The sequence below is a fragment of the Melospiza melodia genome, chromosome 13 (assembly GCF_035770615.1).
Source record: "Melospiza melodia melodia isolate bMelMel2 chromosome 13, bMelMel2.pri, whole genome shotgun sequence".
NCBI lineage: Eukaryota > Metazoa > Chordata > Aves > Passeriformes > Passerellidae > Melospiza > Melospiza melodia.
Window position 1 is genome coordinate 6,890,503 of NC_086206.1, and position 27,705 is coordinate 6,918,207.

Here is a 27,705-nt window from a genome sequence, read left to right on the forward strand (position 1 = left end):
CAAGTGGGGATTTAATCCACCATGCCATGAGCTCTGGGGCACAGAGGGTGGCTGGTCCAATCAGACAGCGTGGCCTCACGCTCAGCTCAGCGGGCTTCAGGCTCTGTGCTGGCCTAAGGTGACAGTGGGGCTGTTCAGCCTGGAGAAGGAGCGACTCACTCAGGGCTGATCTTATCCCTCTCTTCAACTACCTGGAAGGAGGGTGGAGCCAGGTGGGGATCGGGCTCTTCTCCCAGGTAACAAGTGACAGGACTTACTAAAGCTGCAGGAGGGGAAGTTGAGGCTGGTCATCGGGAATCATTTCTTCACAGAAAGATGATTAGACATTGGAATGGACTGACCGGGGAGGTAGTGGAGTCCCCATCCCTGGAGGTGTTTAGTGACTGGACGTGGCTGTCAGCGCCACGATGACAAGGTGGAGATGGGTGACAAGGGCGGACTGTGTGATCTCAGAGGTCCTCTCAGCCCTGGTTCTGTGGTTGCTGCCGGGGGCCGCTGCGGGCGCTGCCCGTGCCGGGCGCCGCGGGGGCGGAGGGCGCTGCGCAGCCGGTGCAGTGCGGCGGGCGGGCCCCGGCGGCTCCGCGGCCATTCCGCACGGCGGCACCGGCCTCGCAGGCGGCACCGCGGGAGCCGCCGCAGCCCCGCCATGGCCAAGGAGGGAGCGCAGCGAGCCGAGGAGACGGAGCAGATGATCGACAAGGAGGGCGGCAGGGAGGCGAACGAGGGCGGCGCGGGCGGCAGCCTGCGCGCCGGGGACGCCAAGGAGATGCGAGCCGTGGTGCTGTCCGCCTTCGGGGGGCTCAACAAGCTCCGCGTGTCCAAGAAAGCCATGCCGGAGCCGCAGGAGGGCGAGCTGAAGATCCGCGTCAAAGCCTGGTCCAGTATCGCCCCTCGCCCTCTCCTTCCCCGGGGTGCGGGCGGGTGCGGGACCCGCGGGGCCGGGCATCCATCCCTGCGCTCGGAGCGGGTGCGAGTCCCGCCGAGCCCCGGGGCCGGGCATCCATCCCTGCGCTCGGAGCGGGACCCACGGTGCCCCGGGGCCGGGCATCCATCCCTGCACTCGGAGCGGGTGCGGGACCCGCGGTGCCCCGGGGCCGGGCATCCATCCCTGCGCTCGGAGCGCTCCCTACGAGCAGCCCCAGCTCCAGCTCCGGCTCCGGCTTCCCTCACCTGTGGCTTCCCCGCGGGGCAGCCCCGCTCCCGGCCCGTCCCTGCCCGGCTCAGACCCGAGCCCGGGTTCCCGGTCCAGGGCGGGCAGCGGGGTTCGTGTGCGTTCGGCAGCGGTGCGAAGGCAAGGAAATTGTCAGTGGTATTTCACGCTACCAGCTAGGAGAAGGAGGGGGGAAAGCCTGGCCAAGTGCATTCGGGGTTTGGGCTTCTGTGAGAAATGTGGATGCCAGATTGTGCGTGTTGCTCAGCACCTGTCTCTTTCCCTTCTGACACACTGGTTGTTGTTTTTCTCCTGGGAATCACTCACTTAAGTCAGCATCCTTTTTCATCGGAGCTGCTGTGGCAGCGTGGCCAGAGCTCGGGATAATTTCCCAGTGCTAGTCCCTGTGTCCAGGTGACAAGTGGCTACTGTCTGGCAGCATCCTGAAACATGCTTTCCTATATGGCTTTTTTTCTTTCTTTTTTATTTTTTCTTTCTTTTTTTTTTTTTTTTTTTTTTTTTTTCCAGACAAGCAGAGCAGACTCTTCTTCCTAGATTGCTGGTTCTTAGTGCACATGTTCCTTTGTGAAAATATGATTAATTTTTTTGAGTGACAGAAGCCACATTAGGATCTTACTACACAACTTGATGTTTACCAAAGACTGAATTAATTTTGCCTAGGCAAGGATTTATCTTCTGTTGTCCTTTTCTGCTGTATGAAAACATGGTGCTTCTGGAAGATAAATTCCAAGGTGAAGGCTAAGTTGTTTACTTTAGAAGAAACTTGTGTTAAAAATGTTACTGCTATGGGGGAGTGAGCTTGTTTTGAATCATGTATCGGTGGATCTGCTTCAGATTTGGAATATCCTGGTAGGTTAAGGTAGCTTAGTGTCTTGACCTGTTCAGATGCTGTACTTTCCATTCTGTTCTTAATGGGGCTCATAAAGTTTGTGACCATTGTGAGTATTCCCCCTACCAACGTGTTGCCTATGAAAAATAGTGATATCCATTAGTGTGCATGAGTACTAGTAAATAATGGGTGGGATTTTTTGCATTCACATTTGATATTGGTTTTTTTTCCTCTCTACTAGCCACAATGGGAAATGCAAGAAATTCTGTGCTAAGTGAATAGAATTAATGGTTCTTGTTTCCTGTGTGTTTTTTTCCCAGCTATTGGGTTAACAAAAGTTAACATGCAAAACTAAAAATGTTGTTAGCACATGGATATATTCCTCTAAATGTGTCAGGGATTTACAGCATTTTCAGGTACCTGTATGAATTCCACTTTCATGAAACCAGTAGCTGTGCATGTGTCACAAATAGCAAGCTACCTGCACAAGAACACTTGGCTGTAAAATGGAATTGTGCAGCCACAGCTGCAGCTGCTCCCCAGGGCTGCAGTGTCTGTAGGGCTGTGCGAGTTGCAGTTGTGCTGTTTGACATCAGCAGAGCTGCTCAGCTGCTCCACAGGTCACTGCTGGGTTGCACAATGCCCCCTGTGTTTTGGGAGCTTCCCTTCCTGCTGCCTCCAGGCTGGAGAGCATCTGCTTGTCATTCCTGACTGGAAATGGCCACAGGGCTGAAATGTCACCAGGTCACCAAACTGCGCTTCCAGGCAAGGCAAAATCAATTTGCTGATGCTCTTGATGATGGACTTGGGAGACAGAGTGAGAAAGGGGCTGGCTTTGCCCAGGGCAGCGTGCACAGGTTGATGTGGGCAGTGCTGAGCACACGCAAGATGGGTTGTTCCAGTCATCAATACTTCTTACAAAACGTGTGTTCTGTTGAATCAGTTTTGTAGTTGACCACCACTAGAGATGATTATTATTATTTTTTGACTCAACAAATTGATGGAGGAAAATAAGCTTTATTTTAAGAAGGATGTGCACATGCTTGATAAATAATATACACCAGTGGAACAAGTTCTGCGTGGTCTCTGAATTCCCAATTGAATCACACGTTTAGACCCCTTAAGTTGTGTGTGTACACTTCGTAGTATGGCACTAGAAATGGAGGATATGCTGCTATTAGCAATAAGCCAGATGAATAATTCTTTTGAAGGTCTGGAATATCAGTGATCCAATTGAAAATGTGTCAGCTGAGATGAGTCATGTGTTAGGCTCATTCAGTGACTAAGAAATGGAACAGCCATCGATGTCCAAGCTGAGTCATAGCTTCTGCATATTTCCTGAAATCATTGCTGATTGATAATGATGAAGCTGTTGAAACTCCTGTGTTTGTTTGTGTTGTAATTTGCAGGCAGCAGAACGTTGGGATGCAGAGTGATGAAAAGATGAGACAAGTAGCTGGAGTGAACGGAAGCTGTATTTCAGATGGGCTGTGTGAATAAGCAATGGTGTATACCATGATTACCTCGCTCTGTTGTTCTTTTTTCTCTTATAATTATTTCTTCCCTGTACTGCTGTACATGTGCATTATGAGGAATGAGGCAGAAGTGACCCTTCTGACTTCGTGACTGTGAGATAAAGGCACTTTAAAAAAACTGGAGCAGATAAAAGAAATACTGAGTGTAACCGAGTAGTGGAAGAGAATCAGTGTTGCTCCTAAAGGCAGTCTGTTCATATGGTCCTGGTTTCTGCATAAAAAGCATGAGACCTGATAATTTTAAACCTTTCCTTTATGTATAGACATGGTTGGTTTTGTTGGGTTTTTTTTTTATTTTTAAGATTGGGTGGTTTGCTGGCTGTGGTTAAGAGGAAGGATTTTAAGAATGCAAAACTCGATGGTCCTCTTGCTTGTTCTGTGGCTTTTCATTAATTTCAGTAATTAATTTTAGTGGATTTTTACAGTGAAATAAGAAAGATCAAAAGCAGCATCTCTCCAAACCGTGTCATGGAGTGTTCTGCATGATTTGGGATTTTGAAATGGAAGGTATTGGGCATCCTCAGGGGTGTGGGATGGAACAAGGGGAAACAAATTGACTGTTCCTTTCCATACTTAAGAAAAGGGAAATAAAAATGCAGCAAAACTAAACCACAAATATAGAGAATAATATTCAAGGTCCTCAAAAGGACCTGGTGTTAAGGTAGAGTATTGCAGACTGAGAAAGTCAGATTCAGATTCAAGAGTAATTCCATTTTTGATAAAATCTGCCTCCAGTAATGCACAGTTAATCCAGTCTGTGCAGGTCACAGAGACATCCCTGCTCTGTCACAATTATCAAGATCAGTACATTGACCCTATGTCAATGTACTGATCTTGATAATTCATATCCTTCCCTATTTTCATTTGCATCCAGCTCTTGATTTAGGATTAAAAACATGCTGTGTACTGTTTGTCACTGCATTGCTTTGCCTTTACACTTCTCCCTCTGCATATGCCCTTACTAAAGTTCAGGAGTCACTTTTTGTGGCTGTACACCAGAGCAGGCTATCCTGGTTTGCAGTGGTACAAGAAATAAATTGTACTTAATCCCTAAACCTACCACTCTTCATGAGACATATTTTCTTGTGTTGTGTGCAGTCAAACTTTTCCTGAGTGTGCTGTTGACTGAATCCCAGTGAAAGAGCTGGGTGTCTTGGGTGCAGTTACAAAACTTGCCATCCATCATTAGGCCCCATTCTAAGGAAAGAAAAAAAAAAAAAGCTGAGTTGACCAATACACCATAATCATGCTTTCAGATCTACTGATCTTCAAATTTCTCCGGTAAAATAAAACTTCTGTCCTTCCTTCAACATGGAGAAGAATAGGAATAAAGGCATGTCTGAGAGAAGCAGGGATGCCACAACATGTAAGAATAAAGGAAGTGAAAGTGAATGAAGAAGAAATTCTCTATAAAGTGACTAGAAAGTATTAGAAAGCCTGGTCAATACTCCATGGTTCAACTAATAATTAAAACAATAAGAACACATGTCTTGATTATTGTTTACCTTGTGTTTTGCTTTTTCTTCCCTTATCACACCTGTTCTAGTGTGAGGCCTTGTCAGTTCATTGTAATAGAGATGAACTCCCAATATAATTTTGCTGTCCTTTGTTCTTCTTTGGGTAAAAAACCAGATGAAAAAGAAATGGAGCTAGGACAGAACAGAACTGCCAGTGTTCTGTCATTAGATGCAGAACTGAACACGTGCCTTTTCAAAAACCGACAATTTACTTCATGAGAAGGAATCTGTTTATGATCAGTGTCATGAGCAAAGAGCAATGGCCTCTGCATATCCACCTGTCTCCTTCTTGCCTACTTGTTATGGCACCACGGGGTGTGTTCTGCCCAGATTGCCACATCACAGCCCTGCCTCCAGCTGCCTTTTCTTGCAGGAATGTAGGGAAAAGTTAACTTTTTGTAAAAAGCTTGCAGTGTGGAAAGATGCATTTAAAACACCATTGCTGAAATTAATGTACTCAGACAGTGGTTGCCACCATCAGTGCTGTGGGGTTTCTGAGTTTGTGGTTTGGTTTGGAATTTTTGTCTGTTTGTTTGTTCCTCTTCTACAAACAATGGCTGCCTTGCAGGCATTTTGCTATTTGGAATTTCTCTTTCATATCAACATCACAGTGGTGATGTAGGAGTGGTCTTACCCACTGGAGAAGATGAGATATTTCCAAAATAATTTCAAATTTTCCAACTTAACTGTGAGAAAACCCCTCTGAACCTTCCATATGGTTGATATTATAAGCTTTGTGTATGAGTATGGTGAAAGTTGTGGGTTGAGGTTGCTCTAAACCCTCCACCACAATTCTGAATGCTTTCATTTGGTGGGATCTCCTTCCCCCTCCCCAGTGACCTACATCCCACGAATCCATGCTGTTGTGCTGGGGCTGGGTGTCTGCTCTGCCTGGTAATTTGTTGGGTCTGTTCTGTCTGTGTCTTGATTAGTATCTGACTAAGGCTGCATCTCACAAATCCTTGTGCCCATCAGTAATGTGATGTATCCAGGCAGTTGCTGGTGTCACATGTGTGAGCAGGACTGGCTGTGTGCTTGGCTAACCATAAAAACAGGGCTGTGTTTTGGAGCAGTGGATAAATGCTGAAGTGTATTTCAGCTAGTTAGGAGTTTTAAAGTTTTAACTATGGCATTAAGGCCAGTAATCAATATATGCACATAGTAGATAAGTGGTGCCTTTTTGCTTTCTTTTTCTTTTTCTTTTTCTTTTTCTTTTCTTTTTTTGTTCCCTGTGGCTGCCCAGAAAACCACAAAATTTTCTTTAATAAAATTGCATACAAAAGACAATACAAAAGTGCTTTAGGATTTTTGCAAAGCTGAGACTGCAGGGAAAGACCTGTATTTTTTTCTGAGCATCAAACCTGAGGACTTCAAAGACCTTAATAGCTTTTGAAAAAATGTACAAGCATGATCCAGGAAGGAACAGTTTTAAAACAAAAGCCTATCTGGTGCTTAGCAAGTTCATGCCCGAGTTTGGAATCCTGCCTGAGACAAACACAAGATGCATTCCTGGGGTCACAGTTAGACCATGTAGCTCCTAGTCCAAAATAACTATAATGTGTGAGGCCTGGGGTTTTCTTCTTAAATTGACCTGGCTTTCCTTGCCAGCTGGTAGTGCATTGGTAGCAATCAGTGTTTCAGTGTATTGAATTCTGACATGCCCTGGGTGACTGCTGAGCAGTCTGGGGCTGCTGTGCTGTCCTGGCACGTGCACCCTCTGCATCCCAAGGCTAAGCATCCCAAGGGTGGGAATGTCTGCTGGCTCCCAGTGACCCTGCAGAGCCCAGCTCTTAATGCTGCCCTGGAGTTCCCTGGCTGTGCCATCACTCAAGGCTTCCTCCTCTACTTTGATCTGTGGTAATAGTCTTGATTTGATTTTTTCCTGTGTTTTACAGTGGTTTGAACTTTATTGATTTGATGGTGCGACAGGGGAATATTGACAACCCTCCTAAGACTCCGCTTGTTCCTGGCTTTGAATGTTCTGGAATTGTAGAAGCTCTTGGAGACAGCGTGAAAGGATTTGAGGTAATATTTTTTTTTTTAATTTTCAAAGTGAGAGTTATAAGTCTCATATAAATAATCGCCAGTTTCTAATCCCTTCTGCTCTGCCAGTGACAGCAGTCTTCACCACCCTGTTGAGATTTGAAAGGTCAATTTTTCCTTGCTGCTTCCCAAGCGTGAGAATGCCCTCTTGAATTAGTTTCTGAATCCACCACTGTCATCTCCTTCAAATCCTTCCTGAAAGTCACTTGTGCCATGTGCACATCCTGATGGCTAAATAGGAACTGGAAAGCAGGAGTGATGTCCTTTAATGAAATGAAAGAAATTAAGTTAACTTGTTAGGTTTCCTTTCTTGGCCATGTTTCCTGTCATCACTGCTCTTTTACTCAAAGCCCAGGTGCTGCTGATTCTGGTTGCAGCTTTTGATCTCGAGTTAACAAAACCCTGCTTACAGTAAGCATTGCTTCCTACAACTGTGTGCATTAATGAGGTGCAGATTAAATTAGGATTCTCATTCTGGATATAGAACTTAGTCTGATTGCTCAGGAAAAATATAAATTTCACCTGAGAGGTTGTGGTAAATCACAGATATTTGATGTATATAGCAAAGTTGTCATAAGTGGTTATGGACTCTGGTATCTCTTATAGCATATAAGCAGCATTTTGTCCTGCCTCCTATTCTGTTACTGATACTAAACATCTGTATTCACTGCAAACTTGCATTTTATTACCTAAGTAGGTTGAAAATTTTGGAAATAAATCCTGAGTTAATACATGTCAATCCTATCTTAGTTATTTGCAGAGTCAGTCATGTCAAAAGGTAATCAAGTTTTCTGAATTCTTATTATATCTAGATCTTAAGAAGATATAAATATTTTTATCTAAAGACAAATTTTTCTCTTCTCTAACAGCTAAAATTTGTCAGTTGGATGAAAATAATGGCCAGTTTAGTTTCAACTATGGTGTCAGTGGTGAAATCTTCTTAGGGGATTTGTCTCAGTTCCCTTCCTGCCCCATCTCTGCCTTGAAGCAAGTTCCAATCTTTCAATGTATTTTGTTACAAACAACAACTGAATGATAATTTTGCCGTTTGAAAACCTTTTCTGCTCCAGTAGCTGTGCTCTGGCATCTGTACTTCATAGCTGTGCTCAATATCGAAGAATATCCTCTGAAAGGAGAATATTCTCTAGAAAGCCTCTGCTCCACATCAGCACTCTCATTTTAACAGTTCTTGCTATTTTAAAGGGCATCATAAGGCTGCAGCATATGGTGCTTATTTGAATAACACTGCACCTGAGTGAATAAGTGAATATAACTGTGTCTCTCTTTAGGGTGACACCTTTGTTCTGACTGTGGAACACCCTTGTGCACTGGTGTACTCCTGTCACTGAAACCAGCCCTAGAATTTCATTTTTTACACACAGCCTTCATAGCCATGGTTGTGTTTGGGTGCTCTAGAAAAGGGCCCACACTCACAGTGACAGCTGTGCATGGGTATGAGTCCATCAGCAGGAGAACTTGCTGTGAGGATGATGGAAGAACCTTCTCTTGATTTCTTTATGGAGTTCTTGCACAGAGTAGGGGCTCACCAGATGCTTGGTGTCTCCTTGACATAGATTGTTACCTCTGCCCACAGTAATGGCAAAGACTGCACACCCTGTATCTTCTGACCTCCGTTGCCTGCATAGATCTCTTCCAGTTCAAGCCCTTCTAAAATAGGTGCAATGCCTATTCCTTCTCCATTCAAAGAAACAGCTGCTTTCTGATGGTAACAGCTGTATCAGGCTTGGTCTCTCTCCAGTTTTGGGGATGATTCTCAAGAAGTGAGGTCTAATCTGACTAGGCTCTGGATAGTGTCTGTGGTAAAATGTGGTATTTAATGTTACCAAGAGGTGCCTTGGGAATCACCAAGAGGGGCTTCTCTGCATTCTTTTTGGTAATCATTTGTGATTTATGGCAAGGATATAGGGCATATTAACATCTGCACTAATGAATCCTAGCAGACTTTCTATTTTAGATGCTTCTCTAAGAGCAAAAGGGAACCACAGAGTGATTACCAGCGAGGCATTGTTAATTTGAATGTTTTTCAAAAGGAGGAAGCATTTCACTGAAATTGGAATGACAGCTCTGTTTCAGCATTATCACTCTAAAAGAGACAACCCTTCAGAACTGTCAGCAGCCCCTTAGCTTGGAGCAAACCTGCAATATCCCACAGCAAAAGTGATGACTCAGGAGACCAAAATGTGCTTGTGCTGTAAACATTTGCCTTAAGGCAAAAGTGTTGTGCTTTACTCCATACCTGTAGTTCCTGAGGCATTAGAGAGCATTGGTAGAGTGTGAGAGAGTATCAGGCAGATGAGCAAAGTTATTTTAGAGGGACAGCTGCTTTAGCTTTAGTTAAAACACAAAGGCCTGGAGTTGATGCTCTTCCTGTCTCATCCTGTGGCTCCACTGCAGAGCTCCTTTCATGTTAAGGATGTTTTGGTTGGTGTGTTCTAGAGAGGCATAGGATCTAAGGCAAGGTGAAAGATGCCATGGAGTTGCTGGTGGTGAGGAATTATTGAGTTTGTAAGCGTTGTGCCTGTGAAGATTTTAATACACACTGGCCACACATTTGCTCACTGTGGCTGTCCCTTGTAGACCCAGCAGCCCAATTTCTGCTTTCAGGTGAGTGTTGCTGTCCAAGTCTGTTGTGCCTCAGATTTTATGAGCTGAGACCATTAGCAGATGGCAGCTAATGTTTGTTACTCTTGTCCATCTGAGAAGAGTCAGTGTCTCTGCTTTAGAAACCTGCAGCTGCCATGAAGGCACATACAAACAATGGAGCCTGATGTGCCTGGACCTCTGAAGGGCTCCTAGGAGCAGCCAACTCTCTCTAATATTTACAGGAAGCCTTTTCTTCTCGATAGTGAATTATGCTTTCACTACCATATATTTTCAGAAGAAACTGAGCAGAGAAATGTTGCACTGAAAGATAATATTTCACTGCTCCTTTAAATCTTGTCAAATTCACTTTGTAGATTTAACAGTGCCTTAAAATCCAAAGGTGTAATTTTTGATGTTTAAGGTGGCTTATTTGAAGTTGTAGAACTAAATTCTGCTCTGACACATGGCTTTGGAGATTACAATCATGGCTATATCTTGGTGGAATCAGTTAATAAGAAGATAAAAACAGAGAGTGGGTACAGATGGTGTTATCTTCTGAATGAGAGCTTTTGCCACCCTTTCATGTGCTCCATCTACCACAGCACAAGGCCTTCCCTTCTCAATCCACAGAGAGGAGAAGTAGCTCTAAATTAGTGTGAGGACTGAGAAAACAAAGCAAAAATTATCTTAGGTATAATTTTCTTTATTCCATGCTTCTCACCAATATAATTATAACCTTTCCCCCTCATCTCTTTCTCTTTAGCAAAATTATTGCTAAGAATGCTGTTTTCATTCTTTACATTTGTTATTTGGGAGCTCTGCTAGCAATAGGTGATCTGTATTAATGATGATAGAAGACTGCTCTATCACAGAAGAGTGGAGCAAAAAAAAAAAAATAAAAGGAAGAGGTGGCTTTAACTTCTTTTGGTTATTTTTGTTGACATTAAAAACAGTAAAAGCCCAAAGCTGAACAGCTTGATGGCTGTTTTTCCAAAGATGTGGAGCACCACTTTCCTCAGTCAGGCAGTGTCCCACAACTTGAACAGGGGATTTGCAGCTCTCACAGTTTGCTCTCTACTGTCTCAACTGCAGTCAGATCCTCAGCGTTGTTCTCTTCCTTGTTTGCAGATTGGAGACCGAGTCATGGCTTTTGTGAACTACAACGCTTGGGCTGAAGTCGTGTGCACCCCAGTGGAGTTTGTCTACAAGATCCCAGATGACATGACTTTTTCTGAGGCTGCTGCATTTCCCATGAACTTTGTAACTGCCTACATGATGCTCTTTGAGGTTGCTAACCTGAGGGAAGGCATGTCTGTGCTGGTTCACTCAGCAGGAGGAGGGGTGGTAAGTTGGAACTTCTCTTCCTTTCCTGTCCCTGAGTAACTGAAAGTCTGATGGATCCTCATTCCTGAAATGAGCCAGAACCTGCAGTTGGATGTGATGTTCCTCTGTGTGAGGGATTGCACTGGGAGGAACTGCATCTTTCTTCCCATCAAAATGCTGATGGGAATGGTTGGCAGGAGCTTTTGGTGAAATAAAAATGTTATGGCTCCAGACTCTATGAAAATAAATCTCATGGAAAAGCCCCTAATTGGTTGTCAGCAGATCAAGGATCAAGCATTGTCTCAAATATTGCATTCCTGAAATTACACATGTTGTGCTTCTATGTTAAAGAAGGGTGTAGTGAAAAGAATAAGCTCCCTGCAAAAGGTATTTATATGTAACCATAATCCTCTTTATAGTAAATGTCCCTCTTGGAACACTCCTGCATATACAGTGTGTGAGTGTGTGTGGTGCTTTCACTGTGAAAGATTTTCTTTTCCCCTTCTTGTAGAGGGGTTGAAAGCAGTGAAAAGTTGTCATGTGAGCCCTGAGGAAAAGGTACAAATATGAAATTGCAGCCAGTGGTGGCTGCTGCATGTTGTAGCTTGGATCATTCCTGAGGAGGCATTGTGTGGCACAGGCAAAGGATGAATTTGTGGGAATACCAGGCCACACTGTGAAATAGAGAGTCAGCATTTTGTGCCCTCAGTTCCTTGAAGTATCTTTTAGGAAAAATCTCTTTCTTTTGAAGGCATTAAAGTTTTGTGCAAAACATTGTGATATTGACTGGGGAGTTTGTTTACATTTGAAATTACGCAATCCTTTTTCCTAAGACAGATTTTATGAGCTGACACCATTAGCAGACAGCAGCCTTTGAAACTGGAGTACCTTTTCTGTGTTCTTGTTATGCCTTATTTATGCTAAAATAATGTTCTGTTTTCTGCTGAGGTCTGGTGGGCAGCCCCAAACACGCCAGCCTTAATTCTGTGCCCTTAGCCCTTCTTTCAGGTTCTCATATAAATGAGGGCTGTAATCAAAGGAATAAATTCATGAGTTCCCTGTACAAGGTATTTTTAGGCAGCCATAATCCCAGTGGCAGTGAAGGGTCTGTCCTGTTGGATGCTGGTGTAAATGACTGGAATTTATAATCGTATTACAAAGCACAGCCCGGCACAGAGGCTGGGGCTGGCTATTGTTCTGTAGGGTTCAATCTCCTCCTGTGGAATTCAGGGCTGCTAAAGCAACATGAGGCATTCAGGGGAATATTCCACAGCAATCAAAGTCTCAGCTGTAGCTCTAAGGGCATTTGCCCACCTGGCACTGCACAGACCCTGTGTGGGCTGAGCATACAGAATTAACCCCAAAGCAATCCCTGCATGTACCTGTGTATCTAGAGAAGTTGAACCCCTCCTCCTTTTACAGATTCCTGTGTTTCTTTCTGATCTCACTCACCTCTGTTATTTCCTCCTCCTTATCCTGAAGGGCTGGTGATGCTCTGTTAATGCCAGTTCTCACACCCCTTCTGCTGTAGTGTTCCTGGAAGTAGCTGCTGGCTTCCTCTCTGATCCCAGCTCTTCCATGGGCAGCTTTTGGCTGGTCCTCTGCTGTGGCTGCTGCAAACCTTCTCTGGGAGAAGCTAGCGGAAGGATGGGTCCTGCTTGGCTGCCAGGAGAACAAGGAGACATCAGATCCATCACTTGCTAAGCAGTTAAATGAAGCAGAGTTCCCAAGGGAAAGGGCAGACCTGCAGGAAGAGCAGCCAGGCTGGCAGTGAGGGATGCAGGGCTGTGCAGGATCCAGGGGGACTGTGAGGAAGAGGAAGGCAGGGCTGGCCAGCCTGCAAGCCAGGGTGCTGATCACTGTGCCAGGGCAGAGATCCTCACACAGCCCCTTGTTTCTTCTAAGGGACGAGCATGGAGAGCAAGAACTGAAAATTTTCCCATTGCTTGATAGGTTTACCAAGTAAAATATCATTCTGAAGATGTGTGGATTTTTTTTTCTTTCTGCTGAGCAGACATAAAGATTTCAGAGGGGTCTGTGTTATTCTAATAATCTGTCTGTTAATCCTTTGAAAAATCTGACAGCTTCAGATCGAGCACATCATTCCCACAAAGGTCTTTGTTAATGAACAGAAAACTGGCACTGAAGCTGCTATAAAAGAGTTATTTTTGTGCTGTTGCTTTAATAGATAGAATGCCCTTCCCCACTTTAAGCAAATCTGTCCAGTTGGTTTCTAAATGTCAGAGAAATTCCAGAACACTTTAATGAGACAATAGGCTCCCTGTGGGACTAGAGGTTTCTAATTGTTCATTTCTCATTATGCAAGATCATTATTTTAGCTGCTTCAGGCAGTTTATGAAAAAGAATTTGTTGCTTCGAAAATGTTTGTGAGGTTCTTTGTTCTGGCCACTCAGTCCTCTTTAGGAGGATCCTGCAGCTTTTTCAATAAGTGGAGACAGGGAAAATTCTCTAGGACCTTTACTCTTGTGTATTATCTCAGTTTATTTATGTGGCCTTCTTTTGTTGATAGATACTTTTGGTAGTGAGGTATCTATAGCAATTGTCTTCTCATCTGTGTGATTAGTAGCTTTAATGTCTGCCAGGATGCTTTAGATAAGTCAGTTTATTTATTCCAGAAGTTCCAGGGGACAGCAGAAGATTAGGGAGAGAGAAAGGAAACATACCAAGATAAGCTGCCTTGGGAAAGGTCTCATGTGGTGTTGGGAGGTCCCCAGGAAGGGGTGGGAGATGAGAATTTGACTCCATGTTCTCAGAAGGCTGATTTATTATGATATGATATATCATATATGATATATCATATATCATATTTATTATATTATAAGACATTATATACTAAAACTGTACGAAAGAGAGAGGATACATCAGAAGGCTAGAAATGAATGAATAATAAAACCTGTGACTGACCAGTGTCCTGACACAGCTGGTCTGAGATTGGTCATTAAATCAACACAATTCACATGGAACCAATCAGAGATGCACCTGTTGGTGAGCACCCTCCCTCCAGACCACATTCCAAAGCAATCAAATAATTATTGTTGACATTTCTTTTCTGAGGTTTCTCAGGAGAAAAATGCTGAACACAGAAGATTTTTCAGGAAAGGGGCTGCTGTGGCTCTCCTGGCTCTTGTTTCCCCCTTGGGGCAGGGGCAGTGAAGAGAGATTGACTCTCAGCTCCCACCCTGGGCAGGGAAGGAGGCTGGGGATGTTTCAGGATTCTCCTCAGAGAGCACAGGGCAGGCTCACAGTGCCATTCCAGTATTCCCTTGGGCTCTGACAAGAGAAGAACACTTTTCAGGTCCTGCTGCTGACTCAGATCTAACAAAGTTCCCATTTGCTCCCCTTTCAGGCCTCTGCTTGGCAGGATGCTTGGAACTTCTGATTCAAGTGTTAAATTGAGTAGCTGGGCAGTTCAGTAATTAACAAAAAATAGAATTGTCTCCTACAAATAGAGTTTAAATGCTTTAAGCTGCAGAAACGTTCAAGTGCCCTTCTGAACTGCTTGCTAAATCAGGGAGAAAGCCAGCTAACATTAACATCATAAATACACATTAATGCTTAAAATAATGACTTTGCAAGAACATATGACTTTCTGTAGGACATCTATTGGTCTGACTTAACTGAATAACACTGCATTTAATGTTTGAAATGACTGTAAGACAATGGAAGAGCAGCTCCCTTCACAAATACACTCCCACTTCTCTCTGAAGGGAAGCAAAGTGACAACTAAAGAAATTACCCCAAAAACCTGAGGAGCAGTGTGCATCCTGCTGGGACTGCTCTGCCCCAAGAGACAGTTAGTTCTTTAAAATAAAGACAGATCTCTATGTCAGTGCATTCAGTGCAAGTCACAGCACAGGCTTGTATGAGATCATAAAGTTGTGCTCACAATTATTTGTGTAAACTGTTGAATTAGTATAAATACAGGACTGTTGTAGTAAAAGAAAATGAAAAAAAACCATGACGCTTTTCTCCTTGAGCTTCAATAAATCCAGTTCCCATTTCTGTGACATCTACCTGGAAAATTAATTCCTCCAGGGCTTTATATTTGTGAGAGAGAGCCATTATGTCCATTTTCTTGTTTGTTTGTTCTTCATGTACTTCCTATTCTGAATATTTAGAGCACAAAGCTTTGGTTATTTACCAAGATTTTGTAAACACCAGTCTCATCACTTAACTCCTCAGACTCAAGGCAGAATTATTATTATTTAGCATTATTATTATTTAGAATAATTATTTAGCAGTTTGATCTTGCAGATGCTAAAAATAATCCACCTTCCATGCCGGAGCATTGGCTGCTTCTCCTGAAGCTGCTGTCTGACCTTTCCTGTCAGGCTCAGCAGCAAAGGAAGTGCAAGCAGAGTAAGTTACAGATGCAGCTCTCATGTTTGAATTTGAAGGGTAAATCTGACTTGGCAACAGATTTAGGCCATCCTGGCAGGATTTGTTACTGCTTGGCAGGAGCCCTCTTTTTTATTGTGTCTCCCCTGCATAAATTGCAAATATTTGAGGATGTGTTCCCAGCTGAATCACTGAAGTGGTGATATTTTATCTGACAAAGAGCTGGCATTTCTTAGTGAATCCAGTCACCTGCTATCACAGACAGCATATAGGAACCCTTGCAAGAGCATGATCTAATTTCTTCCTGAAAAAAACACCTCAGTGTTTATCTGTTCAGATTCTCTCCGCTCTGTCTTACCCAGTGAGAAAACTTTCCAGGCCTTATTCATGGCCAGTTCTTTTAGAGTTAATGTATCTTTTATTTAATGATGTTATCCATTAATTAAAATTGGGTCCTCTTTCTTCTCGGGGCACTTCTTTTAGATCTTTTTGGTAGGATATATATGTTTACAGCTACAAGCAGCTCAGCATGAACTCTCTCCTTGGCCTGTATTTTTCAGGCTGCAGGCAGGTTTGTTTGCTCATATACTTTTTTTTGTAAGGTTAGATGTGTGTTTCCTGGGTCATCCTTCAGGCAGATGTGGATGTGTTTCCTGGGCTCTGAGCAGCAATAAGGTGGTGGGAGAGCCAGATCCTGTTAAAAGAGATCTCACAGCATTCCTGATCCTTTTAAATATTGCATGGGTAGGCTGCTCTGTCTGCACTTAGCAGGGAGGAGCACGTTGAACATCACTGCAGTGTTTGAGGCAGAGCTCCCTGAATGTGAGGAGTTGGAATTGACTCTTCTCCTGTGCTGGTCCAGGCCAGCCCACTGTGCCAGGGATCAATCCAGCCCACCTTGCTGACACCTCACCTGCTACCAGGGCTGCACTTGCTGCTTTCAGATTAGCAGTTCAGAGCTGTTCAGCACTTGATGAAGAGCTTTCCTCTTGTTTCATCTCCAGCATCCAAGGAAGGGATAAATCAGCTCCCACACTGTGTCACCCTGTCTGGGCTGCTCCAGGTGCCCAGCTGCTGGAGCCAGGCAGGGCAGTGGAGCCTGAGCTGCTGGGAAAGGCTTTGAGGCCATGGATGTGCTCCCTCAGCAGCACCAGAGCGTCCTGGTGCCACGGCCCAGCCCATTTCCAGACCCTGCCTCAGAGCACAATCTGCTCATCAAACACAGAACCCAGCCAGCCATGCACAGAAGGCAGTTTCCCCGAGCAGAGCAAGCTGCAGCCTTGGAGAGCCTTTCTGTTGGCCTCTCTGAGCCCTGCACTGCAGAGGACGTGTCCTGTCCCAGGTCCCAGGCAGTGCTCAGCTCTCCCCTGGCTGCTCTGCCTGTGCAGGTGGAGTTTTGGCAGAGTTTTGCTGGGGTGGCTCCCCTGAGCTGCAGAGGATTTGTGCCCCATGGAGATCCAGCCCTGAGGTTTTGATGCAGCTCAGCTGCACAGTTTTGCAAACGGGTAAGAAAAACACACCCTGCTAATTGTTGCAGAAAATGTTTTGAGGGTGAAAGAGATCATTATCTCAGGGTCACTCTCCCCCTGCCTCCTCTCCAAAACTCATCTGTGCTCTGCTGAGTGTAGCAGATGCTGCCTTATGCTTGCCCAATAATCACATTTTAGTTTGTCCACTCTGCAGTGTTCACCCAGTGTTTGGTTTCCAATTTCCCCTGCTGTAATTGGGAAATGACACCTTCAGGAGATGAAATGTTGTGTATCAGACTCCACCTAACACCAGAGAAGAGTTTTCCTGATGCCACAAGATCAGTAGATGATTCCCCTTGCAGTTTTCTTTCTGTGTTTGAGTATTTCACAGCACCTTCAGGTATGCTTAGGTGGAATGAAAGCATTTTGGAACTTGGATTCTTCTCACATCCAGTTCTAGACAAGTTTCTTGTGCAAGATTAAGTCTGAATGCTCTTTTTAAAAATGCTGTAGCACCTTTAGGCTGCAGAAATACATAACAGAAATGGTAATTCTTTACTGATGCAGTTTTGCAGGGTGGTATCTTTTACATGGTTTATTCTCTCCTGCTCCCAGGCTGCCCTCAGTTTCCACAGCAGCAAAAAGATGCTTTCTTGGAAGGATTCTTCCCCATCCCTGCTGTAATTCAGTGTGCAGCTGCAGTCAGGCTGGTGGCATTACATCAGACCCTTTTGGAAAGCCACTCACTTGTACACCTTATTTATATTTCATCCAGCATTATGTTTGTGTTAACAAGGTAATTAGATTAGTAAGTTTCATTCTGTTCATGCTTTCTATATTGACTTTTAAATATTGATGACTTCTTTTCTTTGAAATTGTTGAAATGCCCTAAACAGTCTGTTTCATTGTTACTGCCTAGAAAACTGCTTTGCCATTCTTTTAGGTGATTATCTTGGTATGAGAACTTTCCACTCCTGCAGGCTTAGACTTGGGTTTTAAAGCAATGGAATGTGAAGAATTTTTTTTCCTGGATCTAAAACTACTGTAAGGCTATAAATTTATATTAATTTCTCTAATAATAATATGTGTAGATTAGGTTGAACATACTGGTTTTATGAATCCACAGGATACCTTGAAAAGGAATCCATCAAGCAGACTGTGAAGCTGGGGAGGCATATCCAGCATTAGCAGACATCCTTCATTCCACAAGCTATTAATTTCTTTAATCTCAGCTATTCAATCCAAGCCATTAATTTCTCTAAGGTTTCACCACATGATGTTCTGCCTCACTGGGAGTGTTCAAAAAATGTGTGGATGTGGCACTTCAGGATGACTTAGTGATAAAACGTGGTGATGGTGCTGGGTTGGTGGCTGGACTTGATGGTCTTGGAGGGCTGTTCCATCCAGAATGACTCCGTGATTCTGTGATAAGTAGAATATGAAATATATGAGTATATTAAAGGTGATTAATTCCACTTTAAGGGAATATTGTGTAACCATGTCTGTCCCTTCAGTGAACCACCTGATTTATTTTCTGTTCCCAAAGGCTGCTAAATTCCATTAAAGGTAGCATTAATTGTCCAACTGATAATTATTTTTTGCCATTAAAACTTACTAGTTTTCCTAGGATCAGAAACAGGAATCTGGTCAGTACTTCTGTGTGGAAATTGGCATTGTATATGAAAAAATTAGATAAGTGAAGAATATTTTTCAACCTGTGCTTGTGTAATTTAGCATCCTCTTGGAAGGTTTTGGAGTTCATGCACCATTTCTGCTCACATGGTTCTTGCTCCCAAAGGCAGAGAGGCTGATAGCAGAGTTGGTGTGGTTTTGCTTGGGCAGGGAGGAGACAGAAAAGCCTCATGTCCCTGTTTGCCACAGGGCAGTGGTCAGGATCCAAGTGAGGGGACAGGGCTTCAGCAGCAAAACCCTTTGTGGATGCTTCATTTGTAAATCATGGCTATTCTGAGCACTGGTCTCAGTATTTGTAATTAAAATGTGTAACCTGCTGAACAGTGGTGACTAATCCAGAGGCAGCTGCATGATTTGAGGGATTAGAAAGGAGACTTAAGAGTGACTTGCATAGCCACAGTGCTGTTTTGGAGCTTAGCTGAATTCCACAGAAATTAGGGAGATGGTTGAGTTCATAGGTTGAGTTCAGTCCTGTTTTGATGGGGAAAGTGTGAACGGTCCAATTTCACCTTTTTTTCCTAGATTTCTGATGGAGAGACTAAAAATACTTTGCACAGAAATAAGTGTCAACTTCAAATTAAGATTTCAGAAAACTGCAGAACAGTGTTTTGTGGAATTCCTTCAAGACACTTCACCCAATTATAAAAGAACTGGTCATATGAGTCAGTTGTAGGCTTCAAATACCTACAGAAAGCTGGAAGGTATTCCCAGCTGATCTGGGATTTTAGATAAGCTTATCTTTGTGGGGAGGGAGAGGTGTACTATGGAGTTTGAGTCAGGATGAAAAGAGGGTATTCACATCCCAGTGTTTTTGTGCATTTTCCTATTCATCTGACTGTCAGTTTGTTAAATGTTAATCGTCTTCTACAGGATAAAAATCAACACGATTTCTTCTTGAATGTTTGACCTTTTAAACATTCAGTGGTTTTGATTCAGGATATATTCATTAGCCCTTCTCTGCCCAAGTTAGATTGAAAATGCAGAAAACTAATTAGAGAATAGATCAATAATGTCAGAATTTCATTCAACTACCATGCATTATAAATTACTGATTTATCTAAATCACTGTGGGTGTTGGGTTTCTGCGAGACACAGAAAGGGAGAAAAGAGGATTGGTTATGAAAATTACTAAGAAAAGAACAGCTACAAAATCCCCATTTTTTTTCTTTTAATTCTATATTTCATTATTTGTGGAGGCTAAAATCTGGGAATGGTTTAGAATGAGATGGTAAGTAATAGAGAAATGAAATATTAGAATAGTGAAACATTTTCTTCTTCTTGAAAACATTGCATCTTTCAAGATGAGGCCCCTCAGGACTGGATTTTTCTATGATTTTTGAGAGGAACCCAGGAAAATGATGGATAATTTTTAAAAGATGAGGTCAGTTTTGATTTGGGGTTGGATTTACCATGCCAGGAGTAAACATCATTACCTGTGAGCCTCTCTGAGCTGCTGGACAAGCTGTTCAATCTGCTGTAGTGTTCCATCCCTCATCTGCAAAGCAGGAATGAGAATGATCCCTTCTCTTGCTCTCTTTTCTGTGTGTGTTTGCTGTCTAAAGGATCCCCTAAGCTGTGCCTTGCTGAGCAAGCATTCACTGAGTACCCCAGCAGGAAACCACTCTGAAATTCCTGGGTCCCACCATATAAATAATGGCCTTGCCCTCTCTGGTGATGCTCAGCTTGGAGTTACATTCAGCAGAATGCATTGAGGATGCCAAGACCTCCAGGGTATGCAGGGTTAGCTAATTATCCTGCTTTAAATAAAACCCAAGTGCTAATGACTGGGATGTACAACTAATAATCAGGGTTTCTGGTTGGAGGGAACAGAAATGTGTTTGTCCCTGGGTGGTTTTACTAGTCATGCATACAGTTTACAAATGACAATCTTTAGGCTGTAGATGTAAGTAAGAGTCTGCTGAATTCAATCTCAAAGGTTTTTTTAGAATGACAGTGCCATTTTTTTTAACTTCTGGGTATATCCATGTGACTGTGTTGGCTCCAGTGGAATAATGTGGTTGCAAGAAGAGCTAGGGTGTGGCTACCAAACATCTGGTTTCCTCTTGTTGGTGTTTTAAGAGTAGAAAAAAAACCCTAGGGTCATAGTAAGATGACCTTTTAGGATGGCTTTTGAAATCTAGATGGCTCAGCTGTTAAGCTTCCCTTCTCTCAGCCTCATGAAATTAGAAGTTAAAATTCAGTAAAGGCCTTCTGGGGCCCAAAACTGGAAACTCAAAGTACAGAGATCTGATTGCACAAATTCTTCAATGCCCCAAGTGCTGCCTAAAGACTGGCATTACATCTCATGGACCCCACTGGGTATCTGCCCAGACCAGGAGGAAGAATGATTTTCCTGGACATGCTCTGGGCTGTTTTATCCCTTTTGCTGTTTTATCCCTTTTGCTGTTGATCAGTTTTTTCTGGGGCCCTGCCTAAGCAGACCTCTCTTAGTGTGACTGGGGGCTAGTCCTGCATTTTGAATAACCAGTATTTTTGCTGTTATCAATAAGAGGTAAAGCAGATTTTCTTTATTATGCAGGACTTGTTACAGCAACTTGCTGTCTCCCACTGAGACCATAAGGAGACATGATCTTACTGTATTAGGACTGCTTTGTCTTCAGAATATCCTTGTGATTTAGGTGTCTTCTTTCCTGTGGCTGAACTGCATTTCAGTGGAAATAAACGAGTTTGGGAAGTGCTTGCACATGCTTGGTCTCGGGTTTTGCTGTGTCAGGAGTGAATGGGCAGCTGCAAAATCTGTCAACCAATTTCCATGCCAGTGAACTAACATAATAATGTGTTTGCAGGGTCAAGCTGTTGCTCAGCTCTGTTCAACCATTCCCAATGTTACTGTTTTTGGAACAGCTTCATCTTTCAAACATGAAGCAATCAAAAACTCGGTAACTCACCTGTTTGACAGGAACGCAGACTATGTCCAAGAAGTAAAAAGGTAATCTTGTGTTTTCCTGAGTCAGGTCTGTATGGTTATCTGGTAAAGTACTATGAAAGGCACCAGGCTGATCATATTTATGGGAAGAGACTACATTTATGAGTTTGGGAGCTGTAGTTTTTTCCAGTTATTCCATCTGTCCACTAGGGACAGGATAGTAAGCATCTCCCTATGTCTTGAGAAGCAACATGAAATTTTTCAATCCCTGTCCCTATTTGGACATCTGTTGTGAGCAAAGTAAATTAATTAAGAGAAACTGAAGGTCTTAACAGAACGATGTCCTTTACCTTCATTTGCATATGTACTTGCTCACTGTAATGCACCAAATAAGATGTTTTCAGTGAATTTGTAAGGTATCCAGGTTTTGGAGTTCTCTGGTGTGCTTTTATCTGCCTGGGTTTTTATCCTCTGCCAGGGATTGATATCAGAGCACATGATGTCTGCTTTAATTTCAGAGCCTTAGATTTTGTTTGTTTGCATTCAGATTAAAATCATCCTGTTGCCTTTTGAAGTCATGGTGTGTGTTTCTGTTTATGTGCTTTCAAACACTTTGTTTTTCACTTTGTCTAGCTGTTGATACTGGTGTTGGTGGAGGTGGCAGAACTTCTCTCTGGGCTGTTAGCACTGCAGGCTGTATTGCAGGAGGAATCAGGGTGGGTACAAGAGATAAAAACCATGGGTGTAACAAGGTTAGATTAAACAAGGTGATATTAGTTTGTGCTTCTTTCCTGGCACAGAGGTGTTTAATACCAGCTCAGTGAGAAGTCCTGATTGCAAGGCAGAAGTGGCACCCTGTAGAATGTGCCAGTACCCTGATTTGTTACTCAGATCCTTCCATTTTCCCTTTGCATTGAGAAGATTTTTAATAAACCTACAGCAGTAATTCTGAGAATGCTGCTGTGACAAATTGTCTCTTGGCAGTGGCAAATCTCTTGGTTTGATGGATATTAGCTGTGTGCTGTGTCCTGCTTCAAGTGTTCACTTCTTAAAAGTCTGGTAGCAGAAGAGGATGGAGCTGTGATGGAGAAAGGACAGTGATAGGAACCTGCTTTATTGCAGGCCACTGGGGCACTCAGCAGGGAGAAAACTCAAAAAACAGAACAAAACCAAAGCAACCACCAGTGATTCCAAACAAATGAAAAAAATAAAACAAACGAAAAATCCTTAAGAGATGTTATGAATGTGGAAATGTTCATAGGGGATGAGGAGTCAGTTCAACCAGGGAAGGCACCGAAAGCTGTTTCATTGTAAAATTTTTATTTCTTTACAGTGGAGGCTCATCCAGTGGCCTGAATAGAAGCAATTTATTCTCACAAATGTGGCAGCAGTAGCAGGGAGTGAAGTTGCCTGGTTTTGCTGCTGTTTGTAACCAGTGGATGTCTGGGTCTCACCTTTGTTTTGTGAGGAAGCTGAAAGATGCATTACAAGCCTAAATCGGGATATTCAATATATTTTTTTTTCTTCTTTAGCATCATATTGACACTGCATTGACTAAGCTGTTGGAAAGTTATAAATATGCAAACTGTTTATTGAAACAGTACAAAATGGCCTGATTGGGCTGGATTTCTAGCTCTTGGTGACTTCTCTTTATGCTTGATTTAAGTTTTAGCTGATATCTAGCTGATAAAATATCTGAAGAAGAAGACTCTGCAAATAACTTTATGAGTAACTTTGTATGAAAAGAAATTAGGATAAGATCTATTTTCTCACAAATTCAGAAAAATAATATTAGATGTGAATAAGGAAAATATCCTTTTTCTCTATTCACAAAAAAGCATTCTCTGATATTTCGTTCAGTCAAAAAAGAACTTTGTATCTGTTGCCTTTTGATAATATAGTTTTACTGAAAGCCCTGAAAAATGGGGAACAAGATGGTTTCCCCCTCTTTAATGCCTAAGAGGCATGAGATGGCTAGCTGAAAAACTTGCACTGTGCCACTGAATGAGTCTCAAATGTATTTTGATGAGGGTAAAGTTTTCACAGCAAAGCCTCAACCTTAGAGTCCTTTCTAAAGTACCTGGGAAATGTTGGCATTTTGTTAACAACCAGCCCTGTGTACCTTACTGCAAAGTAAGAGATTTTTCCTTGTTTTAGAATCTCAGCAGATGGAGTAGATATTGTTTTGGACTGTCTTTGTGGAGAAAATACTGGGAAAGGCCTCAGTCTTCTCAAACCACTTGGGACTTACATTTTATATGGTGAGTGGACAAAAGCAGGTACACATTCCAAAACTAAAGTTTTGCAGAGCTTAAAAGCATCCATACCCCTTCTTCCAGAACTGGTGATTGACATGCTGTGCTTGCTCAGTTTGATCACTCCAGTCAAGAGTTTTAGTGAAGCTGACCATGGACTAAATTATTGATAAATAAATGGTAATACAAAAAAAAAAGAGATTTAAAATAATATTTAGAAAAGTAAATCCAAAATTGAAAGTGAACCTACAGTACAGATGGTTAAGCATCATTGGGTGATACAAGAGAGGGATGGTAGAAAGGCTGGGTCTCTCATTCTTGCCAAGGAAAATTCCATGCAGTTTTTGTGAGAGAGAAGCGTGAAGGACAATTTCAGGAAGAATGCTGTTGGGAAGGGATGAAGCTGAAGGGATTGCTGTGTTTATGTTTATGCTCACAATCCATGAGCAGTGCTGTGTTTATGGGAAGATGCCCAGCAGAACCTAACCTGTCCCCAGTTTGATAGATTGTCAGTGCCAGCTCAGAATTCCTGTAAACCTGGAGGGCTTTGTTGCCTTGCCCTCTTTGTTGTTTTTTATTCTCAAAATATTTCTACTAATCTCATTTATACCTGGGCATGTTGTTTTTTTCTCAAATATGAATCATAGAGATGATTTTACATGTACTAAATGGTCTGCTGCAGCTTGTAATAATAACTTGTGTGTGAATGTGCTCATCTTTTACAGGTTCATCTAACATGGTTACTGGGGAGACAAAAAGCTTCTTCAGTTTTGCAAAATCAGTAAGTGTCTCTGTGATGATGCTCTTTCCTCTAACTTTGGTCTTTTCTGTGGCATTTTCATCTTCGTCATTTTCATTTGTCTCTGCTGAGTTGTTCTTCCTGATGTTGTGTTTTTGTGCCATGTTTCCTCCTGGCAGCACAGCTGGACCAGAACTGGATCTGTGTGCATTTCACATTGCCATTGAAATTGTCTGTGGCACACAGAGCTCTTACACAGCAAAGTTTAGACTGCATTATTTATTTACTCGTGGCAAAATATCACATCCATGGGTATGATTAACTGTACCCTGAAGGGTCCTTGTATCTGAAAACACTGTTAGGACCATGCAGTGAATTAAAGGAGATGTACCTCTTAAATGGGCCTGTGCCCAGTCAATTCCAGCTTTTCAGAAGTTTGTTTCATACAGAAAAGCATTTTTCAGTTCTCCATGTTCAAGTGACATCAAAGAGATGATGATGTGGCATTTGTTTCCTAATTGATGATGTCAACAAATGCAAAGTTCAAATTTTTTTTTCTTCAGCTTTCTACAACAACTTTGCAGAAATCTTTGCAGAAATCCTAGAGATCAAAAGTAGGACAAATAAATCATATAAACTGCCAGCAAGAAATAAGTTAACCAAGAGTGAAAGCAATTCCTTCATACAGGAAAAACATAAGACAGATGTTCAGAAAAGACTTTTCCCTATGATCTTTTTGCCAAAATCTCATTTAGTGCGTCCAGCAACACCCTCTTCCCAGGAGGAATTGGCCTCAAAAGTCTCTGTGTAGCTGAAAACAAGAGAAGCCAGAGCAAGGAGCTGTTCTGTGCCTCCTACATTGTTTTAATGGTTGTAGTGGGAGGATCCCTGTCATTGTCACACACTTGTGACCAAAACAAGATAATCATTGCTATGCAGCCTTTTTACTGGTAATGTAAGAATATCCAGATGCATTTAGTGTGTAGACTAGGTTGGCCCAATGAAATAAATTTCAGCTGAAGTCTTTTTCAGATAGTATTGCTATTTATTGACAGAATAAATATGAATAAATTGAAGGAATAAAAAAACATACAAATTTTGTCTACAATTATAGCTAGTTTCTTTATGTAATTATGCTGCAAAATTAACTCATAAAAATTGTATGAAAATTCTAATTAAAAATTTACCCATTCAAATGAAATTTGCAGGGAAGTGGCATCTCTCGCTGTAAATGATGCTCTTGGGCTAAATGAAATAAAATCCTTTCATCAGACACTGCGAGGTATGCTCAAGTGTCATTAACATAATAATGGATGTAAAGCTGATAGGCAGTGCCTGGTTCCTTTGGTTCTGGGCAGAGTCAGGGCCAGGAGTGGCCATGAACATCTGGGCAATCCAAACTCCTTGCTGCCAGACCCTCCTACAAACCCAGATGTGTTCCCATCCCTCTCACACCCTGAGCTCCTCCTGCACGAGGTTGTGTTTTACTCCTGCTTGTCAGTCAGCTGCACCCTCCCTTTCCTCATCCTGGAATCAAATCCTTGCTGCTCCTCCTGGCTGCTGCTTCGTGAGTCATTTATCACATCTGCACAGGCAGCTCGCTTGTGAACTTCCCCGCACAATTCTAGAAAAATGTTTTTCTAACCATGCTGTTGTTTATTGGTTCCCAGTGGTGGCAGGTTGAGAAAGTAAATCCCATCAAGCTGTATGAGGAGAACAAAGTCATTGCTGGGTTTTCCCTCTTGAATCTGCTCTTCAAACAGAATCGAGGTGGCCTGGTCAAGGGTGTGATGGACAAACTCCTAAATCTATATAACAGTAAGAAGATCAAGCCTGTGGTTGATTCATTATGGGCTTTGGAAGAGGTAGGAGTCCTCATTTTGAAATTTCTGAAAAATAATCACTTTTAGAGGTAAAATCATATTTAAACATGTTTTCTAGTTATTAATGTCTTCTGCTTTTCAGTTTGTGCCTAAGTTGCCTCTAGAGCCCCTGCTATTTGTAAGATCCAAGATCCAAAGTTATCCAGATATTTCTCTACTAAGTGTATATTTATTGAAAATGCTAATAATAAATGTGTTTTTTCAGCCTTAGAAAACCTTCTTTTTCCTAAGTGCATGAAGCACATGACTAACAAGTGCAGAGTGAAACGCAAACAGTGGAATTGAAAACAAGTTAGATTTTTTTCCCTCAGAATGCATTTTAATACAGAAGCTTTAGTTTCAGTGCCACAGTTGTGCTAGCAAACCTTGGAAGTTTGCAGGTTTTCTGGCAGTTACTGAAAATGTGTCAAAGACAAATCAGAACTCTTAAGTGTAAGTTGCAATTGTGGACTGTGGATTTCTTATGGTTATTTTTAAAATTCCTCTAAATGCTCAGCTCTCCTTAAGGACATGCAAAGAAAGCAAGCTGCTGCCATCCTGGGCAGTTCCAAACCCCTTGTCAAAACTATAACATTTATAGTGATGCTGATGAAGGAAGAGAAGTATTTTTGGAGGTGTGAACAGACATTACCACATGAAGAAACAACACAATTATAGAGCAGCAGCAGGTTAATACTCATGGTTTCTGTGTGTGTGAGGTGCACTGAGCCTGGCACATCACTTGGGCTGTGTCTGTGATGGCTCTGCTGAGTGGGGTTGTGTCTGTAGTGTTGGATTTCACTGCTCAGAGGGTGCTGCAACAAAATCCTGTCTGTGGTGGAGCACAGTAGGAGGTGTTACCGTGAGGGAATAGTAACCACCAGCAGGCTCAGTCCACGAGCAGTGCTGTGTTTTACTGAGACTGTGGCTGTGTTTTACCAGGATTGTGAGCTGTTTTCTGAGCCAGCGTGTCCTGTGCTGTCCCTGCAGGTGCCCCAGTGCATCCCAAGGTGCCTCTTCGTGTGGCAGAGCTGCAAAGGGCCCAGCCCCTGTGGTGGCAGCTTCCCCAGGAGCCCCTTCTTTTCCTCTGAAGGGTCTGCCTGGGGCCACAGTGTCACAAGAGCACCCAGGTGTGGGATCTCAGCACCTCAGGATGGAGGTGCAGAGTAGCCAAGAACACCCTTGGGGGGCTCGGGAGTCCTGGAATGTTGCCAGAAGTGTCTGGTGGCTGGACTTTGATCCTACACAGGAGACGACACCTGTATGAGGATGGGAGGATTTCACTGGGGTGAATGGTGAAGGGATAAGTTAATTAGAGTGTGAGACACAGGGTTTAGGATTTCTGTACAGGAGGGTCTCAAGAAGTAAGATGGAGGAATTGGGGCGTGTCCTGTCCTTCTTCTTCTTCTTCTTGGCCTCC

The 27,705-nt window shown here is 42.8% G+C and overlaps 1 protein-coding gene across 1 annotated transcript in view; it reads left to right on the plus strand.

Annotated features, from left to right (window-relative positions):
* Nucleotides 1–584: 584 nt before the first annotated feature.
* Nucleotides 585–27,705, plus strand: part of VAT1L (vesicle amine transport 1 like) — a 56,915-nt gene continuing 29,794 nt past the window's right edge. The window contains exons 1-7 of the mRNA XM_063167672.1: nucleotides 585–876; nucleotides 6,948–7,077; nucleotides 10,828–11,043; nucleotides 21,350–21,492; nucleotides 23,587–23,690; nucleotides 24,410–24,465; nucleotides 26,094–26,288. Coding sequence (XP_063023742.1) covers nucleotides 647–876; nucleotides 6,948–7,077; nucleotides 10,828–11,043; nucleotides 21,350–21,492; nucleotides 23,587–23,690; nucleotides 24,410–24,465; nucleotides 26,094–26,288 — 1,074 coding nt within the window. The 5' untranslated portion in view covers nucleotides 585–646. The remainder of the gene's footprint in view (nucleotides 877–6,947; nucleotides 7,078–10,827; nucleotides 11,044–21,349; nucleotides 21,493–23,586; nucleotides 23,691–24,409; nucleotides 24,466–26,093; nucleotides 26,289–27,705) is intronic.